Genomic DNA, 10510 nt, shown 5'->3' on the forward strand with positions numbered 1-10510 from the left:
ATATTGCATCATATCATCGCATATAAATATTTTTGTTTTCGAGTTTAAGCCCCGATGATGGGATCTTTCAAGGATCTTGCGAAGGCGGATATTCTTCGAAAAGTTCCTTAGGTGAAAAGGTATCCTCGGGTCCCACCAGTATGATGGGCGGGCTCGAGAAATATCTTTAATAAAAGGCTTTGACTCGTATTAGGTTCATTATGCATGAAAACATTATTTTTAAAGAAAAACGTACAATAACCCCGATGACGGGAATTATTCGTTGAATTTACGAATACGAATTTCTCGGATAATTCTCTAGGTGAGAGAATACCCTGAATCCCACCAGTATAATGGGTGGATCCGAGAAAATATCCTCGATAAAAAGTTATTCGTCCGACATATTTTTATCTCACGCCATACATTTCATCTTGTCTCACATTTGCATTCCATTTTAAGTTGAATAGGAGATAAAACAAGTGAATAATACCTAAAGAAATATAGCGAACTTAAAAATTAAAGTCTAATAGGATAATTTAAGAATGGTACCGTTCATGGAACGGGCGTCCTGGGGGTGTTAATCCTTCCCCGGGTGTAACCATACTTCCGAGCCTAGATCTAGAAAACTGTAGACCAGTTTAAGGTTTTTCTCGGTAGGCTTAAAGTTAATTTAAGGTTTCATCGATTAGAATCGAGTCAATAAGTGACCAATCGCACCTAGTAAAAAAGATTGATGACGACTCCTAGTTTTTTTGAATTTTCGCATCGCGTCTAGCGGTCAGGTTCTCAGACTCGCACGTTATGACAATTAGCCCAAAAAGAGCTAAGCTTAAAATCTGATTTGAGAGTTTGGGTCCAAGGTGTGGAGCTGGTGGTTCAAGCCCAAAAGCCCCTAGTTTACATCAGGTGAGTTTTTTTTCTTCTGCGATAGTATGTAGGCTAGCTCTTTATATATATATAAATAAAATGATTACATCATTTTAGGTCAGTTTATTTTAAATTTATCTGCAAAAATTTAACGTAAAATTCCGGATAGAGGAAGATCAAAATTATGAAGGCCTTTGAAACCTTGGAACTAAATGGAAAATACACATGTTCGAAGATGAGATGTCAATAAATAAGATATCTTCTACATTTTTAAATATCTTAATTTAAATCTTATTTTTTATAAAATATTCAAATCTTATAAATATTTAATTAAAATTTTAAATTACCTTGAGAATCTATATCCGAGTATCATAAACACTACTCATTTAATACCCAATTAAAATGTAATACCCAATTAAAATGATTACATCATTTTAGGTCAGTTTATTTTAAATTTATCTGCAAAAATTTAACGTAAAATTCCGGATAGAGGAAGATCAAAATTATGAAGGCCTTTGAAACCTTGGAACTAAATGGAAAATACACATGTTCGAAGATGAGATGTCAATAAATAAGATATCTTCTACATTTTTAAATATCTTAATTTAAATCTTATTTTTTTATAAAATATTCAAATCTTATAAATATTTAATTAAAATTTTAAATTACCTTGAGAATCTATATCCGAGTATCATAAACACTACTCATTTAATACCCAATTAAAATAAATTTAGAATTATTTAAATATATTATTAATAAAAATTAAATTAATAAATTAAAATTACTTAATAAAAAATTAATTAAAATTTAAAGTCGTCTTTTTAGAATGATTAATAAATTTTAGTGAGCAATACATTAATTATAAGAAATTTGTAAACAAAAGTTAATATATATAAATACAACTAACATTTAATATTAAAACTCATTATTTAGAATTAAATTTAAATAATGGATATGTTAAAACCACTATTCAAATTTTTCTCGAATCCGTGATAAATAATAATTTTACTATCCAAACCTTACATGAATCCGAAGATAAGATATTTTAAATTTATTTAATTAAATCGAGGAATACAAGTAATCGATTATAAAATATCCATTGAAATCTGTTACGAAATGTATTTCTTTTTTTGTCTTTTCTTCTTTTTGGATGAAATTTAATTCTCAAGGAGTAAGGTAGGCAAGTGTCTAAATTTAAGCGTCGGCATCGACCCTAAATTTCAACGTAGAGAGCCATTATTTTGGAAACCAACCCTACAACGACCACATTGATTGCTACCCATAAATATTGCTCAGGCCGTACACGTTACTTGATGATTTTTTATCGTGTGGTAATGGCAGGAGGGGAATTAATGTTATACATATAGATATGTTGATCCATTTGTTAATTGATTTTCTTCTTCTTTAAAGACTTGTTTGCTTGTCTATAAAATAAAATATTTATTTATTCATACATTTTCTTTTGGTTATCATTTACTTTTAAACACACATTTACCATTATTATTAGTATGTGTAAATTTGAATACATTATCTCTCGACTAAATTCGAGGTTTCATATTTATCAGTTTATGTTTTTCCTTTTGTACAATTTTATCGTTTTATTGTAATTTTTTTTATACAATTGTTATCAGCTATGAAGGGAGATATAGATTATTCCATCAAAAACTTCATCATGTTTAATAGGGTTTTTCACTTACGAATGCAATTGGCATCCTTTCTTTATAACTTTTTAAGATAAATAATGCTTTGATCGCTTAGTTTTTCAAAATCTTTTGTTTTAATCAATCAACTTTAAAAAAATAAAATTTTGATTATTAATATTTATAAAACTTGTTTGGATTACTCAATTATTGCAAGTAATAATTGTCCGTCTGACATGACATTTTCAATCTTATCTTATCTGCAACGTCTATACAGCTCATCTGACATGATACCAAAATGGACCAAGATCCATTGAAGTGAAAGCCACATTCATTTCAATGGCAAACTGTACAATTGTTACATGGAAAGGGCACCACGTAGCGAAGACAGCACAAAATCTGCCACAGAACCTACCAGCAACCTGTTGTCTACGGTCCAGTGTAAAATATGACCTTCAACGTGCACCACTCCAGAACAGGACATTAAATGCCAGCAACGTAAAGATATCGACGCTCAACAGTTTAACTTAGCACTACACAACACATATTAGATAAAGCGACAAAAGTTTTTTTTATATAAATATTAAGTAATCACAACGATATTTCTCAAAAAATTTAAGCAACCAAATGGGTAATATACTCATGTCTTTATGACTTCTCGTAACTCCTATTACTTAATTTGTAGTTGGTAATTTATTGGAACATTGCTTTCCTCCTTTAAGAATCTTTTCTGGGTTTAAAAGTTGATCATATCCATGTGAAAATTTTAAGTTATTTTTGTTATGGGCAACCTTGTTTTACCAATAAATAGCTGCCAATAGGTATGGGTTTTTGCATGTTTTGAGGATGATTGAGTATTGAGACAGGAACAAAGAAAGACCTTTCATTTGGTAAGTCTGAAGGTATATGAGCCTTGATTGAATCATCTTTACTAATATGGAAAGAGAGCACTGTATATATATATGTGACTCAACCAGAAATCTGTAATTGGATCCCACTTGATCCTGGTTCTTTATCAAAATTTTAAAAAAAGTTATCCATATGTTCCACGTAGAGAAAATCAATTTTGCCATTTTAACAAAGGACAACCGGTGGCCCTGCTTCGTCAACTTAATCCGTCAAGTGGTTGAGAAAATAAGTGCACATTATTAGTGACGAAGGATCCAAACTCCATTGAATTCACTATAAATGCCATGCCAAAGTGTTTCAATATTCATCAAAGCTGTAGTACCACTAAAATCCAGCCATGGCTTTTCCTGTCCTTTTATCGTCAAACCCCATCATTGTCCCCAGCTTATCCATTCAGACTTCCTTCTTTCCAAAAACATCTCAACTTTCTTTAAATGAGAAGATAAAAAAGCCTCACTACTCCGTCCCTAATAAAGTAGTGTCATGCAAAGCCGCGAATAATGGGAACCAAAACCCTACTCCTAGTTCCAGAAAAACGACAAAGATCATAGATTTCAAACTACCTTCATTTTCCAAGCTACGTTATAGGCGTCCTGCACATTTAGTTGATGCTGACTACGTAGCTGAATTTACCAAGGCCGTGAATCTCATGAAAGATCTTCCTCCTGATGATCCACGTAGTTTCATGCAACAAGCAAATGTTTATCGTGCCTATTGCAACGGAGCTTATGATCAAGTAGGTTTCCCGGATCAAGATCTTCAAATCCATTTCTCATCGCTCTTTTTCCCATTTCATAGGCTGTATCTTTATTTCTATGAAAGGATTTTGGGCAAGTTGATTGGTGACCCAGATTTCGCCATGCCATTTTGGAACTGGGATGCCCCTGCAGGCATGTCTATACCTGCCATATATGTAAACCCTCAATCTCTACTCTACGATGACAAGCGCAATGTTAGCCATCAGCCACCAAAACTGGTTGATCTTGATTACAATGGCACTGATAAAGAGATAACAGACAAAGAGCTAGTACTAAGTAATCTCAAGGTCATGTACAGGCAAATGGTGTCTGGTGCAAAGACCGCTTCTCTTTTCCATGGAAAGGTGTACCGTGCTGGTGATAAACCCATTCCAGGAGCGGGTTCCATAGAGGCTGGTTGTTATACCGCGATTCGCATGTGGGTTGAAGACCAGAAACAAGAATATGAGGAAGACATGGGAAATTTCTATTCCTCAGGCAGAGATGTGATGTTCTACGGTCTTCACGCCAATGTTGACCGAATGTGGTCGGTTTGGGAGAAGACCTTGGGGCAAAATAATTTCAATGACGCAGAACGGCTTAATGCCACGTTTTATTTTTACGATGAGAATGCGAATCTTGTTCGTGCTAAGGTTCGTGATTGCCTTGACAATAAAACTTTGGGATACGATTATGAACCAGTTGAAATGCCATGGCGTCTAACTAAGCCAGTTACTCGAAAGCTTGGCAAGAAAGGAGGAAGGGGTCATGGTCATGCAATGGCAGCCGAAATAAAGAACAAAAACATTATACGCAATGCATTCCCGATAGTTTTAGACAAAACATTGAGCATTGAGATTCCAAGGCCAAGAAAATCGAGGAGTAAACGTGAAAAAGAAGAAGAAGAAGAAGTATTGGTGCTAGAAAGCATTCAGTTAGAGAGGGATGCTTCAGTGAAATTTGATGTGTACATTAACGATGAGGATGACGAGGCACCTAGTGGACCAGAAGATGCAGAGTTTGCAGGGAGCTTTACCAATATTCCTCATAACCATAAGCACGCCAAGAAGTTGGAGACAAGTTTTTCTTTGGCAATATCAGATTTGCTGGAGGATTTGGATGTTGAAGGTGATGATAATATTGTGGTGACTTTGGTGCCTCGAAGAGGGAAGGGTCTTGTTACGGTCGGCAACATCAAGATTAATTATATCCGAGAATGATCAGTTTGCGGCTTCTTTCCTTGCTTCCCTATCTACTTCAGAGAAATGTTTTCCTTTGATCCTTGCGTTCTTCAGATCGATCCAATCGATCAATTGTTCCCTTGTTTTATATGTTAATATGTCTCTAAGTATACATAATGCCATTAAGTCTACGACCAGAGAACCTTATATGGCACGTTCTCAGTAAGTAGACCTGTTTAGATTTTATGTTCGACCTTGTCATCATGCATGTATTTTATGAATGTATTTAAAAAATTTGAGTAGTTTTTTCAATTATTATTTGAACATGTATCTAGATACCACTCGTTAAATTCTTATTCTCATTAAATAATTAATTAAAATTTATTGAAAATCAAATTTTACCCATTTTATTATTGAAAACAAAATTATTAAATTGAAGTTAAAACATAATTATTAAAATAAAATCAAGATTTAAAATCATAATTAGAACAATTAATGAATTTTAGTAAGTAATACATTAATTGTAAAGAATTTATAAATAAAAATAATATACATAAAACTAAAATTTAATATTAAAAATCATTATTTATAATCAAATTTGAATAATAATTCTTAAAATCACTATAACCTTACTCTTACCCCTTAATGTGTAGTAGTTTTATTCTCCACATCTTATTAGAACTCAATTATAAAATATTTTAATTTTAATTATTTATTCTAATCGAGTAACATAATGTATCTGATTATAAAGTAATCACTGATGTCCCTACAATCAAGATTATAGGATAAGATTTTTGGATGAAATTCAAGTCCCAAGTGCTAAGGTTCGGTAACCGTGTAAATTTAAGTGCCGGCAGCAACAGCAATTCCAATGTAGAGAGCCTTTAATTTGGTCACTAACTATGGAACTTCAACTACCCATGGCTAGGCTGTCGTCACCTATGAATGAAGATAAAATATCTCAATAGATAATTCATCCTTTATTATTTTTTTAGATAAATTACATATTTTGTTACTTAATTTTTTGAGAATTTTTATTTTTTTCACTCCATTCTAAAAAATTATGTTTTAGTTTTTAATATTTATAAAATTATTGATTTTTTCACCTGATCATTATAAATATTAATTAACAATTGTTTGATATGAATTTTCAAATCAATTGACTTTGGTAATGTGATATGTTCGTACCAATTCATTTGTTAGATAACCAAAATCAAACTGAGTCAAACGTTATCATACAATAGTTAATGTTTAATATTTTAATCATTAAAATATTAGTTTTTTATACTATTAATGATTAAAACGTGATTTTTCAGAATTTCCTAATCAAAACATGAATAATTTAGTCATTTCCTTATAACTTTTCTCACACTTCCTATTTGTTAATTTGTAATTTGTAATTTCTTAAGATATTGTTTTTCTCCTTTAATTAAGAATCTTTTCCAAGTATAAAAACCGAACATTTCTATCTAAAAATTTTAAGTTTTTTTTTTTTTTGTTGCGGCCAATCCCATATTACCAATAAATTGCAGAAAACTGATCTGGGTTTTTGCATATTTAGAAGATGATTGAGTATTGAAAGAGGAAAAACAAAACACCCTTCTTTTTCAGTGCAGAAATAAGGGAAGCTGAGTAGCTGACTCACATACTTACGAAGATAAAATTGCCATGACAGGACAGAAAAAAATTAAGTAAAATAAAAGGTTTGATCATTTTCCTTAGGTGTAATTTGATTATAAACTATGTACTAATCACACTCAAACACGTTTATGATTGGAAATTTGGAATCCAACTAAAATGATTGGAGCCCAACTCATTTTTTCACCATTAGGAATAATAAATGAACATGCATGATCGACGTGCCCTTTTCTCCTCCTTTAATTTCTTTGATGAGTGTGAAAGGAACATTTCATTTGCTTTGAATCGAGCTGTTCAGGACAAAACTTTTTCTGGACAATAGATGATCATTCATGTTCTCTTTTCCATTATTATCTTGTTAATTATTCATCGAAACAATTGATTATGAGATCTAGTACTATTGGTTAATGGCATTTAGTTCAACATTTCAACCAAGCAAGCTTTGGTTCTCAAAGAAAACAATAAGGTAATCAAATCAATAGTCAGTTTTCCATTTCAAATCTTTACCATGATTGTTTTTGTTGACGTCCCTAAACTTGTGGGGTCCAAATATCATGTAATGACTTAAATGACTGAGCAGGCCACCCACCTACCCCTCCCATTTCGATAAGGAAGTATATATATATATATATATATATATATATAACTGAGCCCTGAAACAGGGTTTTGCCCGAATCCAAATCAATTATCAAAGACCTTTTTTTTTATACGTGGTCTTCCGTGTGCCACGTGATCAACTTCTACACCATTTTCACGTTTGAGAGTGGAGACACATCACGGGCTCTACGTTCAATGAATCAATCAGTACTCTTTCAATTTCATTTCCAAGAAAATAATGCTTGACAGTAAAAATAATATTAATTAAATTAATTATTGATATTAAGCACATTAGGATTTTTTACTGTTTAATATATTAGTTTTTTAAATGGTGAGATTTTAATTGTTTTATGCAGACAAGAAAGGGATATAGTCTTAAGCCATAATCCGACCTGTATAAGATTTATGATTTTTTACGCAAGCTTACACTTTAAGTCCAAATTTAATAAGGCAAACACAATTTATTAGATTAAATTATGGAATATATAAACTTAGTTCATTTATTTAATTAAAAAATAAAGTATAATGTTTAAAAAAAATTCAAATTATTCAAAAAATTTTAAATAAATTTTTATTTTTTATTTAATTTAATAAAATTATTCTTATACTTTTATTTTGAATCAAATAAAATTTTATAATTAATAGTTGACTGAATCTCATTAATGAAAATATCAATTGTTATTTTATATTCATTTTGTGTTGATGTGATATTAATATGAAGAGTTAAAAATATTATATAATCATATTATTTTATCAAATTATCATATCATATCATCATATATTATGACATTTCAACGTGTCACGTTAATTATTATCATTTTAAAATCATATCGTATAAAAGAATAAATAATATTTTAATTAATTTAATTATAATTATGAAAATTTATTTAATTTAAAATAAAAATATAAAAATTTTATTAAACGTAATAAAAATATAAAAAATTTAATTAAAATTTTTTAAAAGCAATAATAAAAAAAATTCAATCGTGCAGGTAAGTTGGTCCAGATTTCTTTAAGAGCACACCATGTGAAATGGCTGGAAAAGATATCAGTTTTTCTATTGTGAAAAGATAACATCTACGACAAAGACGAATCTCAATAATAATTTCTTTTGGCATTTTAGAAAGGGTAAATAATCTTTTACCGGCGGCTTTGATTTTGTCAAATTTAATCAATCAAGTGGGTAAGAAAATAAATGCACGTTAACAATGACCAAACCGCATTGAATTCTCTATAAAGTCCATGGGAAAGTGCCTTTACCTTCATCGAGACTGTAGTAACACCCAAATCTAGCCATGGCTTCTCCTGTTCTCCCCTTATCAACCCAAACCACTATCTCCAACTCCTCCATTCAAACTTCCTTCTTTCCGAAAACATCTCAAGTTTCCTTGAATAAGAAGATCACAAAGCCTGACTGCTCTAACCCAAACAGAGTAGTGTCCTGCAAAGCCACCAACGATGGGAACAAAGGAGACTCTTCTCCCAACAGGTTTGATAGAAGGGATCTCCTAATTGGGTTAGGAGGTCTCTACGGTGCAACCAACCTTTCCAATGATCCGTTTGCATTAGCAGCTCCTATTGCCGCTCCTGATCTAACCCTTGGCGGTGATGCAATAATTTCTGATAAAAAGAAGGAGACTAAATATCGAAAGTTTGCCAAGAAAGGGGGAAGTGGTCATGGTCATGGTCATGCTATGGCAGCCGAGACGAAGAAGAAAAACGTTATACGCAGTGTCTTCCCGATAGTTTTAGACAAAATAGTGACCGTTGAGATTCCAAGGCCTAAGAAATCAAGGACCAAGCTTGAAAAAGATGAAGAAGAAGAAGTATTGGTGCTAGAAAGCATTCAATTACGCACAGATACTCCGGTGAAATTTGATGTTTACATTAACGATGAGGATGATGAGGCACCTAGTGGACCAGAAGATTCAGAGTTTGCAGGGAGCTTTACCAATATTCCTCATAACCATAAGCACGCCAAGAAGTTGGAGACAAGTTATTCTTTGGCAATTTCAGATTTGTTGGAGGATTTGGATGTTGAAGGTGATGATAACATTGTGGTGACTTTAGTGCCTAGAGAAGGGAAGGGTCTTGTTTCGGTCGGCAACATCAAGATTGACTATATCCGAGAATGATCTGTTCGTTCCTTCTCTATCTACTTTAGGGAAATGTTTTCCTTGATCCTTAGTGCTTCTTGAGATCGATCCAATCGGTCACCTGTTCCCTTGTTTTGTTTTTGTGAAAGGATTCTGGGCAAGTTGATTGGTGACCCAGACTTCGCCATGCCATTTTGGAATTGGGATGCCCTTACGGGCATGCCTATACCTGCCATCTATGTAAACCCTTAGTCTCCCCTCTACAGTGACAAGCGTATGCTAGCCATCAGCCACCAAAGGTTGCTAATCTTGATTACAATGTCACTATAATAAAGAGATTACAGATAAAGAGCAAGAAATAGTTAATCTCAAGGCCATGTACAGACAGAGTGACCGTATTCGAGAATGATCAGTTTGTTGCTTATTTCCTTGCTTCCGTATCTACTTTAGGGCATGTTTTCCTTTGATCCTTGTGTTCTTCAGATCGATCTAATTGATCACTTGTTCCCTTGTTTCATATATCAATATGTTTCCAAGTATAAATAATGCCATTAAGTCTACCACCATAGAACCTTGTATGGCATGTTCTCAATAAGGAGACTTGTTTAGATTTTATGTTTGGCCTTGTCATCCATGTATTTTGTTTCAATTATTATTTGAATCCGTACTTACACACCACTTGTTGCATTCTTATACTTAATAAATAACTAATTAAAATTTATTGAAAATCAATTTTTATACATTTTATTGATGAAAACTAAATTAATAAATTAAAGTTAAAACTTAGAAAAGTAAATCAAAATTTAAAATCATAATTAGAACAATTAATGAATTTTAATAAGTAATACATTAATTGTAAAGAATCT

General features: G+C 32.0%; 1 protein-coding gene across 1 annotated transcript; it reads left to right on the top strand.

Moving 5' to 3' along the window:
• Positions 1-3697: 3697 nt before the first annotated feature.
• Positions 3698-10259, top strand: LOC18596897 (polyphenol oxidase I, chloroplastic-like). Its single transcript, XM_088807355.1, has 2 exons — positions 3698-4897; positions 9214-10259. The coding sequence occupies exons 1-2, from the start codon at positions 3733-3735 to the stop codon at positions 9681-9683; spliced, it is 1635 nt and encodes a 544-aa protein (XP_088663481.1). The 5' UTR covers positions 3698-3732; the 3' UTR covers positions 9684-10259.
• Positions 10260-10510: the final 251 nt, after the last annotated feature.

Source organism: Theobroma cacao, chromosome 6, assembly GCF_053813885.1.
Source record: "Theobroma cacao isolate CCN51 chromosome 6, ASM5381388v1, whole genome shotgun sequence".
NCBI lineage: Eukaryota > Viridiplantae > Streptophyta > Magnoliopsida > Malvales > Malvaceae > Theobroma > Theobroma cacao.